The sequence below is a fragment of the Anolis sagrei genome, chromosome 1 (genome assembly GCF_037176765.1).
Source record: "Anolis sagrei isolate rAnoSag1 chromosome 1, rAnoSag1.mat, whole genome shotgun sequence".
Lineage (NCBI taxonomy): Eukaryota > Metazoa > Chordata > Lepidosauria > Squamata > Dactyloidae > Anolis > Anolis sagrei.
In genome coordinates this window covers 230,608,115-230,626,015 of record NC_090021.1, presented here as the reverse complement: position 1 = coordinate 230,626,015, position 17,901 = coordinate 230,608,115, and the positions used below count along the sequence as shown (strand labels likewise).

General features: G+C 43.8%; 1 protein-coding gene across 1 annotated transcript; it reads right to left on the bottom strand.

The window, feature by feature from the left end:
• Positions 1-393: 393 nt before the first annotated feature.
• DES (desmin) lies at positions 394-16,110 on the bottom strand. The gene is made up of 9 exons (XM_060772926.2): positions 15,466-16,110; positions 9,294-9,354; positions 7,943-8,038; positions 7,249-7,410; positions 7,012-7,137; positions 5,791-6,011; positions 5,242-5,285; positions 2,609-2,691; positions 394-1,818 (listed from the first exon to the last, which is right to left on the bottom strand). Exons 1-9 carry the CDS (start codon positions 16,014-16,016, stop codon positions 1,777-1,779), a joined length of 1,386 nt encoding a protein of 461 aa, XP_060628909.1. The 5' UTR covers positions 16,017-16,110; the 3' UTR covers positions 394-1,776.
• Between the last annotated feature and the right edge of the window lie 1,791 nt (positions 16,111-17,901).

Genomic DNA, 17,901 nt, shown 5'->3' with positions numbered 1-17,901 from the left:
GAATTTTATTTTCCAAAAAAATAAGGTGTGTAGTTTAGCTCAACATTCCTAAGAGCTGTTAATCCATGGACTGATGCTGGTCCATGAGCTGTAGTCTGTTGGTCTACAGAAACTTTATATAAAATAATGAAATGGTTCTAGCTAATTGGAACAAAAATGGTGCCAGTTCCTTCCCTGCTGCCCCGTGTCGGATTGCTTAGGGAGCATTGGTCTAAATCATTTTGACATTTACAGTTGCCAAGACACCATATACTGAAAGCAAGCAAGGCCTTTTTGGATTAGATACCACCAAATCAATTTTTTTAAAATGTTGTTAAATTATGCATGTGGTTGAGTAGAATAGGACATGGATGATCCAGCCAAGAAGAGGAAAAGAAAAAAAATAACAGAAGGTTTTGTGCTCTATGGTTTATTAATTACTTGGCAGAGCAGTATGTGTTGGGGTGGGAGGGTCAAGGGGCAGACAGCCTCTCTCCATCTCCTCTCTTCTCTTTTCACTCAAACACACAAACTTTCTCACTCCTTCTCTCTCCCCCATATCCATCACCTGCTAGCTCCTTCTCTTTTCTTGTGCAACTCCCACAAGACTTTTTAAAAATCCCTTTCAGCTGCCCCTGTGGGAAAGATCTGGGACAGGGATAACACTCAAGGCAAGGGAACCTGTTCTAGTGGGTGCATCTGCCCCCTGAGGTCCTTCGTCTGTCCTTGGGGATCCTAAATGTCCCTCTCCTATACTAGGAGCTTTTCTCTGAAGCAGGAGGGACGTGATTCACCTGTGAAGAGTCCAAGCGTTCTACCCTAGGCAATCCCCTTGGGGAGATAGGGTGGGCTACAGATAAAGTATATTATTATTATTATTATTATTATTATTATTATTATTATTATTATTATTATTATTATCTCACTCAAGGCAAGGGCACCTCTTTTAGTGGATGCATCTGCCTCTTCTGGGGATTCCCAATGTCTGCCCCATGCTTTGGAAGGAACCTACAAATATGGTGGCAGAGGAAACTTTTGTCTAAGATAGCAAGCCAAGCTACCTTCTGAGCTGGAGGGACAGGCATTCCTTGAAGCTACAGATACAACCCCACCACCAACCTCATGGAAGGAGTCCTGCTCCAACAGGAGGGGCCAGGTAGGCAGAGATCTTCCATGGCTTTGGTCCCCGAGGCAAGGCTGGGCAATTGGCTCATCCTCATTCTCTGGGCATCCCCCACTTTCCCTCCTCCTTCCCTGCCCCTCCATGACCTGCAGACCAGCCCTGTTTATGCTGCAGTGGGAGGGCTTTAAGGGATCAGGAGGTGTGCACCTGTGCTCAGGTTGGGAGTGAAGCTACACAAGAGTGCCAAGGCACATTTATGTGGGTCAATACATGCAGAAATGCATTCATGGAGGGAGAGGGGGAAGGTCTATGTGCAGGCAATGATCAGAGCTTCCATTCCTATAGTAGCAGGAAGCATCCCCTTCCCCCATCCAACACATGCATACACACAGACACACATATACACACTCACAGCTGTGTCTCTCTTTGGGTCCTCTTCCCCTCCTTGTTTTCCAGAACAGGTAGAGAAGAAGGGGAGCAGACGGAGAGAGGGATTTGGGAAACTGGGAGCAGGGAGTCCCTCACACGTATGGCTGAGTGTGTGAGGCTCTCCCCTGGTGTTGTCACAGAGTTGTGGGTGTGCAGGAGAGTGTGTGGGAGCCAGACTATCAGGTCTTTGCGTGTGGGAGGAAGAAAATTTAGATGGGCCATTTGCCTCGCTGGGGTGACAGGATTTACAGCATCTCATGTTGCTGCTGCAGGGCTTCACTGACCACCTGCAAAGTGGGAGAGAGAGAGATGATTAAAAGGAACCTTGGCTACCTCAGATATTCTGTGCCTACTTGGAAATTAGCTTGGTTTTACACCCACTCCCACTGTGTCTCACCTATTGTCATCCTGTTCTCTAATACCGCAGTACAGGGATGGGTTAAAATGTCATTTCAAATTTTTTTTGTTTAGTACTTATTGAAATTTACAAATATGTGACATGGGAAAGAACTGTTTTTAGGAAGTTTGAATGAGAGAGAAATCAAAGCTGACAGATGCTTCCACTGTGAAAGCTCAGTTCTCCGAGCCCTTAATTCTTACAAGGCTGGGTTTGAATCCCTGGGTATCCAGCCATGTTAGTGCTGAATTAGGATTGACACTTGTTTTCTTTAAGAAGGCTCCTCACCTGTAATAACTACATGGCAAATAAATACACCGTAGTCCTCTCCATGCAGGGAATAGCTGTGCCTTTTTAATGTGGCCAGTGCAGACTGTGAGAATCTCATTTCGCCCTGTGTTTTAATAATTTACTGAAAATTTGCAATTTTCTTCACATTCACATTTCTGTTTCATAGCTATAGGAGAAAGTGAAAGTTATTCTCACAGCTCTCTATATTATAACATTAATAGGTCTCCCATCAAGAGTCAGCTGTTCTCTCTTCTAGTGGACAAGACCAGAATCTAGAGTCCAAGGGCACTTTCCTGGTCTTTTCACAGATTTACCCATTTGGCTTCCAAATCAAAGCTCCCTCACACCTGCATGCTTGCCCATTCACTTCCCCAAACATGCCCACTCACCTCCCCATCACGTGTCTCAATGGTTTTGATGGTCACAGTTTTCTTAGTGTGGACCTCAGAGCTCCGTTGCTCTGGACTAGTTTCTGTAAGGAAGAAAAAGGTATCAACTGAGGAACCATGGGGCTTGGAATGGGGAACAGGGGGGTAAATAGGAGGAACCACAGTCAGCAAAAACAGAGTTTTGTGTTATAAAATGATGAAGAGTTCATTATATTGTGATATATTGGTTGGTTTAATAAAATGTATTGCTCCTCTCTAGAATTTTTCCCTCCTGGGACCCCACATGCCTTGGCTTTTGCATTTTTATATGTGTACACACACATAAGATGCTAACGCAGGTGTCTTTTCACCACTTTGACACAAACACCAAATAACACTCAGGAGACTTCTGGATGTATCTCAGGGCCTTTCCACACAGCCATATAATCAAGAATATCAAGGCAGAAAATCCCACATTTTCTGCTTTGAACTGGGTTATCTGAGTCCACACTGTCATATATTCCAGTTCAAAGCAGAAAATGTTGAAGGGGCCTCAGCCACACACAGTATTACATGTGTTTTTGGAGTACATTTCCAGAGCAATGTCCTCCTTAGCACTTTCCCATAAATAGAGTGCCCCAAACTGGGAGAGAAACAGGTGCCATGGTCACAACACATAGCAGGAACTGCCCTCCTCAATCAATATATCAGTCCTTATTGAAAACCATTTGTGCCAAACCAAATCATCCCCAGACACTGCTCCTTCCTCTATTGGATGCTTCTGCAGCAGCCAAAACAAAGCTTGAAATCAGTGTTGGAATTACAGGAGCTGTAATGATCTGTGTTTGAACATTTGCCAAACCAACACTTTGGGTAACCTATTGTTGACAGGTTTCCCAGAAAGAAAACTCTGTTGGCTAAAGATCCTAAATCTCATGGTGAACATGAAATTGGATTAATGTGTGCCATAGACTCTTGTTATTAATATTCTGAAGCAACAGTGATGCAATTTAGGAAATATTATACAATCTATATTTTTGTAATACAGGGCCCTTCCACACAGCCAAATAACCCATAATATTAAGGCAGAAAATCCAACAATATCTGCTTTGAGCTGGGTTATCTGAGTCCACACCTCCATATATCCCAGTTCAAAGCAGATAATGTGGGATTTTATTCAGCTGTGTGGAAGGAGCCCTAGTTTCCATACATGATAACGTATTGTTATTTTGATATTCTTGGATCTGAGTTGTGTTGGTTTTTGGAGGGGTTTTTTTTAAATCCCATTTTATAATGTTGTTTTGATGTTAACCATGTGAGAAGGAGATTGAAGAGAAACAAACTCCGTCCAGTTCAGGAAGCGGGTACATATCTCCATAGAGAACTACATGTTGTGCGTGGATGCACGTGACAAGGCTGTAGAGTTTAAAGTGAGTTTTTAAAAACAATTTGTTACATAACACATTGCAAAGCTCAAATAAATAATTCATTACTGAATCACAGAATCATTGTAAACACTACATTCTTTTTTAAAATGTCAATCGTTTATTCATTACATTGCACATCACTTCTTTGTTCCCTTACAAAACAACTTAGAATCAATAGAAGAATGGGATAAAATTTGAACAATTACGTTCAAATGCCTTTACAATGCCATTAAAAATAATGAAAAAGTAACTACCTTGCCAATTTTACACACACAAAAGGTATCCTTGCTTATGGATTTTGTATTTTGTTGTATTTTGATGCATGACCAACATGGCTACCCTTGAATATTTGCCCTCTCAGCATTCATCGTGTTACTTCTGTGGGGACAATAGTGCTCTCCCATTCCCTCTACCCTGAAAAAAAGTGGGAAGAGGGTAGTTTCATCACACTAGAAAAAAAATCCACTTAAAATCCGGTTTCTGCCTTTTGCAGAATTCTGGGGTTTGTAGTTTAGTGAGGCTGTTAAAGGCTCCTCCCTAAATTACAAACTACAGAATTCTGCATGAGGCAAAAAGTGGATTTTAAGTTGATTTTTTCTCTAGTGCGATGAAGTAATTGAGATACTGCTATTTATAACACATTCATTCTACTGCCTTCTTGTAGAGAAAATCAACTTTGGAGTGGGAGTTTAGGAACAGAGAAGTAGAAGCAAAGGATTTGATCTTCCCCCTGCCTCCCTTTATAACATGCACACATATACATGGTATTGTATTTCTGTATTTTTATGTAGATTGCAGTATGTAGCCTTCTCCCATCTGCCCCCAATACATTTGAAACCCCAACATTTTTCCCCCACTTTCAGGCATCTTTAATCTCTTGCAAAAATGCCAACATATTTTTAGAACTCCATGTGGAAAAGGAGGCTTGTTGTGGGAGGCATTGTCTGCAAAGGAAAAGCACACTCATTTCTCTCTCAATATGGCTCTCATCAGATTTTTTCTTTCTTTCCAAAAAGCAGCTTATGAAGGTGGAGGGGGGCAGGAAAAGGAGAAGAGTGTGGTTTGCACCAAATAAGTCATTCTGCCCTCATTTGATGTGACCTAAATTGATTGTTGTGCTTGATTCCCCAATGCTATTCTGCTCCTGTTTTATGATAACTGGCAGAAATACACACAGAGAGACAAAAAGACTCTTATGTCTCTTCACAGGCCAGAAAATCCACTTACCTCGGAAGTTGATGGCAGAAAAGGTTTGGATGGGAAGAGAAATTCTGCATAAAAAACAAGAGAAGGAAAAGTTAGTCCAGCCACTTCTTCCTGTACTCGGCATAACAACCTAGAAGTCCCTCCTTGTCTTTCTGAACCTGAATACACTGTTCGCCTTTTGCTTGTTTGTCTTTTTCTAGCCTTCTTATAATTTCAGCAACTGTGCGTTCTCATCTTATTCAGTAACATCATAAAACAAGGGCCTCAGAAGACCAAAATGTTCAACATAAGGAGGACAAAGATGTACCCTGAGAGATTAACTGTACTATTTCTTCTCATGGTGGGGAATCAGACTTATCAGCTGACACTAAAGAATAGGACAGCATATTGCATTTGGTCTACTCTCTTGCTATTACCAAACACAAGAATTGCACTGGGTCTTTGCTCTTTACTAAGAACTTACGGCCAGATTCTCAAAATTTGCAGTTCCAAATGTATGCTTGCTATCAAACTTTCCCTGCACTATGACATCACCTTATAAAACATATATAAATGTACACCAACACTCACCTGCTTTCTTCACCCTCCAGCAGCTTGCGGTAAGTAGCAATCTCAACGTCAAGAGCCATCTTGACATTGAGCAGATCCTGGTACTCCCGCAGGTGCCGTGCCATCTCATCCTTCAAGTGTCGGATCTCCTCTTCAAGCCTCTGGATCGTGTCCTGATAAGTACCAGCCTCGCCGGCAAAGCGTTCCTCCATCTCCCGCATCTGCCTCATCAAAGAATCATTCTAGAAGCAAATGGAGAGGTCAGACATTCAAACCCTTGATGTGTTTGTGTGTGTAGGACAGAACATGAGAAAGGTGTTGTTGTTTTTAACTAAAGCTCCCCGGAATATTTTTTTTTAAAAGTGCAGAAGTGACTTAGAGGTGTAATAAAAAAGTAACTTTTACAAATTCTGATATAGATAGTATGTAACAATATCTCTCAAGCTTCCTCTAGCTATTTTCAGTCAAAATTGTGACTTCACAGAAGAGCAACAGCCATTTTGGACAATCAAGGAGATGAAAGAACTGAATAGGATGTTGGATCTATACTTCCCTATATCCCAGATCCCAGATTATCTGCTTTGAACTAGATTATATGAGTCTAACTGCTAGATAATCTGGGATAAGCAAATAATCTGGGATCAGATCCTGGGATACATGGTAGATCTGGCATAAATAGGGGGAAATGGTGTTGGGGCAGTGAGGAGGGGAATGGGACCCAAGAGGCTACAGTTTCCACTCCGAGATGAGCAATTTTGTAGCCTATGAGAAAGGAGGATCTTTTCTATATTGAATACAAGAAATGGAACACACAAGAAAGCTACCTAATGCTGATCCAGTTTTTCAGACCAGCCTTCTTCATCACTTATTTATTACCCACCTCATCTTGCAGTGTCCCCCATAAATGGTGCCCACCATATACTCCAGCTCCCATCCAACACAATGTTGGAAGAAAGCTGCATTCGTCCAACTATACCAATTATTTTCTCTCTTGTGACTGGAAGAAATTATTGTGTCTGTTGCTTTATGTGATCTCTTTTACTGGAGATATCATGATGGAACATGGACCCTCATCCATGCAAAGTATAAATTCTATAGGCTTTGCTGTCCTGAGAAACTTGGAGCAGCAGCTTTACCATACAATAGTACCTAAATGCTTCTTAGGGGGTTAGGGGGTGGTCAATATAAAATAACCGAATTCTTAAACCTAATGCCATGCATTAACTTGGCATAGCACCTCACCGTGCCCTTGAGTGCATCAATCTCACAGGTGTATGACTGGATCTGGTGCCGGTATTCCATCATCTCCTGCTTGGCTTGGCGCAGGGCATCGTTGTTCTTATTCGCTGCCTGGGTCAGGTCAGACACCTTTGTGCAGAAAAAACAAGGTGGGAGTAAGTGGAACATAAGTTCAGTTGTGTATCTGATGGCTATCACAAACCTTCCTCAGATCCACTAGCCAATGTAAGTCCTTCTTACCTTGGATTTATACCATTCCTCAGCCTCAGAGATGTTCTTTGCAGCAATAGTCTCATACTGGGCACGGATATCACGTAATGCTGCTGTCAGGTCTGGCTTCGACACATCCATCTCAACCTGGATTTGCTGTTCTTGAAGCTGAGATTGCAATTCTCGGATTTCCTGGAGGAGTCAAAGCCAGTATGAGATCAGTAGGAGAATACTAAAATTTCCAAGTATGATTATATATAACCCTGGTACCACTACTGATATTTGCCCTGATCTTTCCTTCTTTCAATACAGATATTAGTTATTTGAGGCTATTGGGCCAAATGTGACTTGGGGTTCCAATTGGTTCTTCCTGATTATATCACCATCTACAACTTTTATATGGCTCCCCCCCCCCCCACCCCCCAATTCTAAAAGATTACAATGCTTAGTGACCAGCAGTGAAAGATATAAGCTCATGTATATTGGTATTTTTGCCTTGGCCCTGGTTACCACTGGAATGTAGCTTCCAAGAAGATCTTGAAATTAAATTCAGCCCTTGGATTCAAAAATGTTCCTTTGTGGCATGGAAATCCCAACATTCATTGTTACTGAATCACACTACTCCTAAATGCCCTGCCACTTCCAATTTGCCACACTCTCCTTTCTAGTAGCCCTCACTTTCAGAGGCATTGAACAACAGTGGCAGTCAGAAGTATGCACTTACCTCTTCATGCACCTTTTTGAGGAATGCAATTTCTTCTTGCAAAGATTCAATGCGCCTCTCAAGGTCAATTCGGGCCAGAGTGGCTGCATCGACATCCTTTGGTGGCAGAAAAAGGAAAGAAAGACTTTAGTGGCAATAGATGTGGTATAGTTTTTGTTGCTGGAAAAACAGGACCTCAGCTACTCCTAAAGGATGTGCTTTTGGATAGATCATAAAGCTGTGGTCATTGCCCTCTCCAGCTTACATGGCCAGGGAATCTGGCCAGTAATCAAAACCATGTAGGAAGCTCTTGAAAGGCCAGGAAGTGTGTGGGAAGACCTGCCACTCTAGGCCAATTCTCATGACTCTTAAACAGGAAGCCAGATATCCATTTATTAACATTAATCCTGGCATACATTGCACTGGTGAAGCAGCTGCTCCAGCACTCTGCCCTATGTCAGTATATTCCCTGTGATTCCAAGAAAACCACAGCTGATAAGTGCAAAGTGGTGGCAAAAGATTGAAATGGAGGAGAGAAGGATCCAGCATTGAGCAGGGGGGTGGATTAGATGGCACCCGAGGCCCCTTCCAATTTATATGATATTATAGCTCTATGGCAGAGCCACCAGTGGCGCAGCAGGTTAACCTATGAACTTTCTGACTGAATTATTGGTTGTTCGAATCCGGAGAGTGGGTGAGCTCCAGCTGTTAGCCCCAGCTTCTGCCAAACTAGCAGTTCGAAAACATGCAGATGTAAGTAGATCAATAGGTACCACTTCTGCGGGAAGGTAATGGTGCTCCATGCAGTCATGCCAGCCACATGACCTTGGAGGCATCTATGGATAAATGCTGGCTCTTCAGCTTAGAAATGGAGATGAGCACCACCCCCCAGAGTTGGACACAAATAGACTTAATGTCAAGGGAAAACTTTTACCTTTTATGGCTCTGTGAGTCTTTCTATGAGAAAATAACAAATGCCTGGCTATTAGCATTCTGAAATTAGTTGGAAAATATCCACTTGGATAAAACACAGGGGCCGACCATGTCAAATAAAAATTGCAGGCCTAGTTTGGAGGTGTGTGTTAAAACAGCAGAGGGCACTGCTTTAATTCAAGGTGAGCACTTAATTTTGGAAAGCAGATGGGATATGGTGATCAAAAGGTGGGGAAAGAAGCAGTATGTAGTACCTTTTCATAGTGCTACTTTTTTTTTTTTTTTGCTCTTGTGAATAAAGTCAGAGCCAAAGGAACTTATATCATTCAGAAATAGGGATTAGTGATTTTGGATACAGCAAGGACCTGTGATGCTTTTCTTAAAATGATCACTTATCCTCACAAAAATACACAGCGATAGAGCCAAGGTCTGAACTTACAGCTCTGAAAGCAGCTAGGTTGTTCTCGGCTTCTTCTTTGAGATGAATCTCTTCCTGCAGCCTGTGAAAGTGAGGCAGAACAATTGGGAAGGAGGTGTCAGACAGAAAGCTAGACAAACCAGCAAAGACACTTGCAGCCCTGTGTCCTTTGACTCCGCCCAAGCCCAAAATCTGTGACTGACTTGCTCCAAGCCACAGGGCTACTATCTGCATCTAGAATGGGCAATTCTCCTGAATTCCAGGGGTGGAGTGAGATCTGGCTGTGAGCCAGGCTGAGAGAGCTGAAGGAACATGTCCTCTCATTGCCTGTTTTAGTCAAAGCTCAAGCACAAAGGCATGAGCTCACAGATGGATAACACTCTCTCCCCCTTTCCCTTTTAGGGTAGCAGAGGCTTGCTGCTACATCCAGGGCACCAGCTAGAGGCCTGTGAAAGAGGAGGAAAATGAAAAGGGATAGAGAAGAATGTTAGCTGGGAGAGAATCTCCTTCCCCACATTCAAAGGAATAGCAAGGGTCCCTCACCCAGTCTAGGATATCTGGAATTAGTGTCTATATGACATGATGGTGGCAGGTGGAATGCCACTCAGCTGCTAGATGCCCAAAGAGGGGGTGGCATTCCAGGCAGTCTGACCTCCCTTATATCTGATCCTCAAAGGGGGACTAGCTGGGTATTTCTCCCCAACGTGCCAGGGATTAGCACCCATGCTCCCCAACTGTCTCAATTTAGCAGAGACTGTCCTAATTACTCCTCTGCTGTCCCATTTTTTCAGCTGGTTTTTAAATGGCCCATTCTGCTTTCTGCCTTTGTACTCAGCTTGCTTCCATTGGTGCAAACTGAGGTCAAAGTGCAAAAGTAGTTTGCACTCAATGTATTGTCGAAGGCTTTCATGGCCGGAATCCCTGGGTTCTTGTAGGTTCTCTTTGGACTATATGGCCATGTTCTAAAGGCATTTTCTCCTGACGTTTCGCCTGCATCTATGGCAAGCATCCTCAGAGGTAGTGAGGTCTGTTGGAACTAGGAAAAAGGGTTTATATATCTGTGGAATGACCAGGGTGGGACAAAGGATGTCTTCTGGAGCTAGGTGTGAATGTTTCAACTGGAGCTAGGTGTGAATGTTTCAACTGAAAACATTCAGTTGAAACATTCACACCTAGCTCCAGAAGACAAGAGTCCTTTGTCCCACCCTGGTCATTCCACAGATATATAAACCCTTTTTCCTAGTTCTAACAGACCTCACTATCTCTGAGGATGCTTGCCACAGATGCAGGTGAAACGTCAGGAGAAAATGCCTCTAGAACATGGCCATATAGCCCAAAAAAACCCCTACAACAACCCAGTTTGCACTCAATTAATTCTGCAGGGTTGAAAGGAAAGGACAGAATCAGGTAAGAGCAAACCGATGCAGCCCCTCCCAGCTTCTTTGTCCTTCTTGACCATGCTCCGATGATGCTTGGCCACATGTGTCCTGGTTTTCATCTGTGAAATATTGGAGAGTATGGCATCCTATTTGCACCCATTAGTAACTACTTTGTGCTTGAACATTTCCATGGAACAGCTGTCAGTGCTTTGAAGACCTCCAATATATAGCCTATCTTATTGAATATCACTTTTTTATTGAGTAAGAAGCAACTTGAGAAACTGCAAGTTGCTTCTGGTGTGAGAGAATTGGCCGTCTGCAGAGACGTTGCCCAGGGAACACCCAGATGTGTTGCCATCCCGTAGGAGGTTTCTCTCATGTCCCCACATGGAAGCTGGAGCTGAAAGATGAGAGCTCACCCCGTCTAGCAGGAGCCCCCGATGGCGCAATGGGGATTGCGCCAGGGGATGCCCAGATGTTTTGATGCTTTTACCATCCTTGTGAGAGACTTCTCTGACAGGTCTGAGGTTCAAATTTGGAGAGAGTGTGGATTAGCTCCCTCTGTCAGCGTCAGCTCCAGCTCCCCATACAGGGACATGAGAGAAGTCTCCCACAAGGATGGTAAAAGCATCAAAACATCTGGGCATCCCCTGGGCAATGTGCTTGCAGACGGTCAATTCCCTCACACCAGAAGTGACTTGCAGTTTCCCAAGTCACTCCTGACACAGAAAAAAAAACCCATCCCGCAGATTCGAACCGCCAACCTTCAGGTCAGCAGTTCATCTGGCACAAGGGTTTAACCCATTGCGTCACCGCAGAATATCACTGCCTTACAGGGTTTTGCCATTAAAGCCAACCTATGGGGATCATAATAGTTGTAGAATGCTGGATACAAAGCACACTGAGACCCAATTCCTACCCTATTTCTGTGTCATCCTCTTCTGTCATCAGCCTTTCCTCCCTAACTATTGAACTCCATACCCGCCTGCCATCTTATGACTCTCTCTTGTGAAAGCCTTGAGCCCTAGATTGGACAAGGTGCACGGTGCCAGCAAGCTATCATTATGGCTGAAAACTGTAATAATGCTCTCAGTGCCAGCGCTTGTGATCGCAATCTTCTTTCACAGAGGATTCTGATCCCCACTCCCTTTCTTTCTGGGGCGGAGGGGGGCAAACACTGCAAGATGACAGCAAGGAAGGGAACAACACACTGCCTCTGTGATTGCAATCAGAGTCTCAGTGAACCGATTTGCTGTCATTTCCAGTAGAATATTTTAAAAAGAAGGCATGCAAATACATTTATGCATTAATTTTTTCCTAAAGGTTGGCACTATCAGAAATATAAAGCCTTCAAGCAAAAGGCCCAGTTTGCCTTTGGATTTAAAAAAAAAGACACGGTCTGAAATGATTATTTACAGCTGTTCTGGGATCCAGGAAGCAATCCAGTGCACCCTGCTAAGAGATTTTTTACTCCCTGGGGTCCTCTGACAGTATTTCTTATTTCCTTCCCTTCTGAAATGTCAAAACTTCCTGTCAGTGGGGCCCAGCCTTGCTGGATTACCATTCCTGCTATGTCCAGCTTGTCTTGTCTGTCACAAGAGTCCTACATCCAAAGGAGAAATGCTCCTAGAGACTCAGCCTGGCCATTGCCACAGGGCTGAAAACTAGGCCATTCCTTCCTGAAGGAGGATGCCAGTATCCTTCCCCTTCCGAAGTCTAGATTTCTAATATGTAGTATTAGTGATCCCACTCAATCTTAGATCTACTGTATCATAATAGCACCACCCAGGAACCATTGCTACTCAGAAAAGGGACAGGAGAAGCAGGGAGCTAAAGGGTCTGTGACTCATTTGTTTGGTGATGACTCTTGACTTGTGGTTGGCTTTATTCGACTTCTCTGGGCCTTTCCACACAGCCATATAACCCAAAATATTGAGGCAGAAAAAATCCCTAAATATCTGCTTTGAACTTGGTTGTCTGAGTCTACACTGCCATATATCCCAGTTCTTCCAATGCTGTTTCTTCCAATGCTCACTATAGACAGAAAGGAGTATTACAGGTACTCTGGAATTGCTTTCTCCTTCAGTTGAAGAATAATCATGAGGGTCCCCAGTTTTCCCCATCCCCATCTGTGTACAACCTCTATGACAGCCATTAGTACAATCAATATGGATTTTCCAGTGGCTGTATTTCTGTGCTAACATAGCTGCTTTTTGTTCACATCCTGTGCTCTGTGGTGCTTTTCCAAATGCAGAGAAAGGGAGGTAAGTTATGCCTTTTACAAGGGACCACTCTTACTGCGATTGCAAAGCCAGCCCTAGATAATAGAGAGGCTTACAGAATAACCTGAATTAGAGTACATCTACACTACAGAATGAATGCATTTTGACACTGCTTAAACCGCTGTAGCTCAGTGCTGTGTAACCCTGGTATTCCTAGTTTGGTGAGGCACCAACACTTTAGGCAGGGAAGGCTAAAGACTTCAACTTCCATGACTGCATTTAAAATGTATCAAACTACATTACATCTGCAAAGTAAACACATCTTCAGAAAGGCACAGCAGGCTCCTTCTCAATAATTCTATTCTGCATAGAGGTGAGAGGTCATAATTCCAGGAAATAAACATGTGGTTTTTGTTAAGTTTTTGATAAGAGTGTTATACTTGGACTTGAGAGCTCTACTGGGTAGACTTTCATGAGATACTCTCTTTCACCCTAGTCTACTTTATAGGGTTGTTGCAAGGACAAAATAGGAACAAGTGGCATATAATCTCATTAATCTAATTGGAGAAAAACTAAGGTATAAATGTAACCAATAACAAGGTGGTAACACTTACATAACTATGGAATACCTAATGGATTAAACCCTTCTGCTGGCAGGACTGCTAACCGAAAGGTCGGCACTTCAGATTCGAGGAGTGGGGTAAGCTCCCTTTTGTCAGCTCCAGCTTCTCATGCAGGAAATGGGAAAAGCCTCCCACAGGATGGTAAAACATCTGGGCATCCCCTGGGCAATGTACTTGCAGACAGCCCAATTCTCTCACACCAAAAACGACTTGCAGTTTCTCAAGTCGCCCCTGACATGAAAAAAAAACCTGTTCACATATGATTCATAACTAGTAATGACACTCTAAAACAAGATTCTGCTGTCATCTGCTGATATTTGTATACACGTTCGTGGTATCAGCTTGGAGCTGATTTTTTTAGAAGAGCTATAACCAAACCCCATCCCTGAGGGTAAGAATAGCAAAATTTTCCTATTTCATTTCGTTGTGATTACACCAATCATATGAGGCAGTTCATTATCATGTTCATGTTTAAGGAAACCCAAACCTGATAAGTCCTGAACAAGTCATGGACTCAATGGCAGAGCAAGGATATAAACAGAAACAGTAAATGGGGAAAGGCCTTAAGAGTGACAAGCTTAAGAGTAAGAACATCCATCTGTTTAGCTTACCAAAAAGAAAGGTCAAAAAGTGATCTGATAAGAACCTATAAGCAGCTATTAGTGTCAGATAGCTTAAAGACCTTTCTTCCCTTTTGCCATGAACAGAGAGAGAGCAGAGCAATCACCATTAGGTGGGAATTCAAGCTAGATACATTTCCATGAGTAAATCTCAGTGTCTGATATGACCTCCGAATGGTTTGCTATAGTCAGTTGTCCATAAAATTCAAATCGCTCCCCTTAATCTAATGAAAGAAGATAGGGAAGATTTGCATGAGAAACAGATGATGTGGTCTCAACGGTACATTGAGTCTTTAAAATTTGAAACCAAATCCTATGATGATTTCAAAGAACTTTGTTCTACATTCTTATGCTGAAATTCTAAAATCTGAAGACACTTTTTAAAAATGAACTGTCCTGTTAGAGAATGTCTGTCCTGTCTTTGTTAAGTTTATAAACATCATAAATAGACTGAAAAGTTATAAGACAAGGGGTTGGTATAGCAGGGTATATAAAATAGCTCCCCCCCCCCCACGTACTTTTTTCTAAGAATAAGTAACTTATCATGGGCCCTGGGGCCTTTGCATCGGGGGTGGGAGTATGCCCATCCAATTTCTGTTTGCGTGGTTACTCCCATCAGCCCTAATAAGAATAGCCAATGATGAGAGAGTTGCTGACCAATGATATCTGGGGAAAGGGGGGGGACCACTCCTGCTTTGAATGGAGGAGATTTTTGCAGTGCTTCAGGAGAACAAGCTGTCTGGAATATGCACAGCCCTACAACATCAAGTCTTTTGGGTATTGAGTTGGGGCCCTCAGGTCAGCTCTGCAAAAATACAAGGTGCTTCACTCCATCTCAAAGGGTGGGGGAGAGTTGCCTAAAAGAAGCCTCAGGCAGGGACTGGCAAGATGGAAATGGTGATGACAGCCCTGGAGCAGAGAAGCTTGGAGAAATATGTACAGCATTAGGATGAAAAATACCACAAAGCATACTCTCCGAGGCCATGGAAAAAGCTGGCATGTGGGCTACATAAGCTGTAGCATTGTTTTTGTCAATGGCAAGGAAACAGGGCTAGGTGATAAATCTGCCCTTGGCAGTCCTTCCATGGTTACTCAGAACAAGGATACAATGACTGTTCAGGACTAGGGGCCCTTCCAGACAGGTTCTATATCCCAGGATGCGATCCCAAGTTATCTGTTTAACCCAGATTATCTGATAGTATCGACTCATATAATTCAATTCAAAGCAGAAAACATGGGATGAGATCTGGGATTTAAGGCCTGTCTGGAAGGGCCCTAGGAGAGATGCATAGGAAAGCTGATTTGGGCTCAGCCAGGTTTGAGCTAGTGACAACAAACGCATGTCTCACCTTTGCTTCAGCTTCTGGAGGTCATCCAACAGGTTGTCCCTCTCCACATCGACGCGTGCTCGCTGGCTGGTCAGCATCTCCACCTGGCGCCTCAGCTCTCGCAGTTCCTCTTCATACATCTCAGCCACCCGTGTGGGCTCCTTGCCTTTGAGCCGGTTGACTTCAGCCACCATGAGCGCATTCTGCTGCTCCAGGTAACGCACCTTCTCAATGTAGTTGGCAAAGCGATCATTGAGCTCCTGGAGCTCCACTTTCTCATTGGTGCGTGTCTGTAGGAACTCCTGGTTCATGGCATCGGCCAAGGAGAAGTCAAGGAGTTCCCCAGCCCCCTGGTAGGCTGAGCGCAGTGGGGCTGAGTAGCTGGCTCGGAAACTGGAGAGGCTGGATGGGGCGGCACTGCGGGACACTTGGTAGACCCGAGAAGACATGGAGCTAGAAGAGCCCTTGGTGCCAAAGGAGGCCCGTGGGAAGGAAGGTGAGACTGCACCCGCCCCACCGAAGGTCCGGCGGTATGAAGAGAGCCTCTGGCTGGAGGAGTAGGACTGGCTCATGGTGGTGGCTGGATGGAACAGAGGCAGAAAGAAAAACAGCTGCTGCTCTGGGAGAGGAGTCGGAGACGGGACAGGGATCTGAGCGCTGGCTATTTGTATCCCTGAGTCTTGACATCATTCGCCTGTCCCCTCCCCTCTTCTTTCTGCTCCCAGTTTGGAACAGCTGTGGATTCCTCTGTCAGTTCAATGAGAAATCTGTTCAGGGGCTGGGGCAGGGAGACAGACAGACAGACAGACAAATGGCAGCAAATGAGTCATGGGATGCAAAAACTTTCTTCCGCTTGGCAGCAACTAGGCCTAGGCTGTTGGAGTGGGCATGTAATGTAGCCCTGGTCCTCCTCAGTGGTGGGTCAAGAACATGAAGAAGGAGTGAGGTGGTAATGTGGAAAATGACAGGTTTGGAAAGTGAAAGGATTGAGGCTAGGAGGGAAAACTGAAGGAGCATAACAGCCTCAGTAATGGAAAATATTTTCAGCGAGTAAACAGCTACACAAGAACCATGTGCTAGGAACAGGGAGAGAAAAGAAAGTAGATATTAGGACATAGGAATCCCACAATAGCAACTAAAAAGGTCTTCATTCAAATCTTTCTTACATACTCCCTCAAGGTTTAGGCAGTGAAAATAAGTTCTTGTGGGTAGGACTGAAGCCAAATTGCGAGAGGAATTTATTTAAAAGGTTAAATAAATATATCTCAGAGGAGTTGAAGTATATTTAACCCTTCAGGGAATAAACCAGACTGCTTTGTGAACTATTTGCCATTTAAGTCACTGAAGACAAGGGTTTGAGTCTCTGCTCAGCCATGAAAACTCCCTGGACCACCTTGGATAAATCACATCCTCTTAGGCGAAGAAGACAAGAGCAAACTCACTCTGAACATGTGTGGCCATGTTCTAGAAGCATTCTCTCCTGAAGTTTTGCCTGCATCTATGGCAGGCATTCTCAGATGTTGTGAGGTCTCAATCTCACAACCACTGAGGATGCCTGCCATAGATGCAGGTGAAACTTCAGGAGAGAATGCTTCTAGAACATGGCCATACAGCCCAAAAAACCTACAACATGCCAATGATTCTGTCCGTGAAAACCTTCGACAATTCACTCTGAACAAACCTTGCCAAGAAACCCTATGATAGGTTCACCTTATGTTGGAAACAACTTGAAGGCACACAGTGAGGGACAGAGTATCCTGTACTCAGTAGCTGCTCAGTCCAAATGCATTCCCTTGGGCATGAGGAGAGGTATGAGGTAAGGAAGGTAAACAATCCTAAAGATGGTGGGTATTTGCAATGGAATGTGGGCTCAACTGTCAACAGCTGAAACAACTGTTTCCCACTAAAAGGAATGATTTTTATAAATCTGCCAAAAATGCAAAGCTGTTTTCATCTCACACAGGGGCACCTCTCTCTCTCCAACTTGGATTTAGTAACAAAAAAAACCCACATAAAAACAGGAAACAATGAGAATTGGTGTAGAGCAAGTCTGGCTATTCCCATTGGGACCCCCCCCCCCCCCATCTCATTTTGGGGCCAAGGCATTGGCAATCTCCCAGCCATGTACAGTGGACCTTTTGTATTGACTTCGAGTTGGTTTTAAGACACACACAAACACAGACATTGAAACCAAAAGCTGTGTATCTTCAAGTCCCATAATATATATAAAAAATTAAGCCGTGGATGCAGAATCCCAATGGAAACAGGACTAACTGTAGTCTCAGCCTGCACTGAGTTGCTTATAATCCCTATGCCCAAAATGGGGCTAGCCAATGACATCAGAGGCTATACTCCCCAAATCTCCTCCTCCTTGCATTCCTCAGGTGGCAGCTACTGAACCTAAATAGTCCTGCTGCTATGCAAGACTGTCAGCCTGCTATTCAGAGCCCTGTAGAG

Coding starts and splice junctions, on each gene's coding strand:
- DES (XM_060772926.2), bottom strand. CDS start 16,016: ATGAGCCAGTCCTACTCCTCCAGCCAGAGGCTCTCTTCATACCGCCGG. Junction 6,012..7,011: donor TTGATGCACTCAAGGGCACG/GTGAGGTGCTAT, acceptor ATTTGCTTCTAG/AATGATTCTTTGATGAGGCA. Junction 5,286..5,790: donor CTGGAGGGTGAAGAAAGCAG/GTGAGTGTTGGT, acceptor TTTTTTATGCAG/AATTTCTCTTCCCATCCAAA.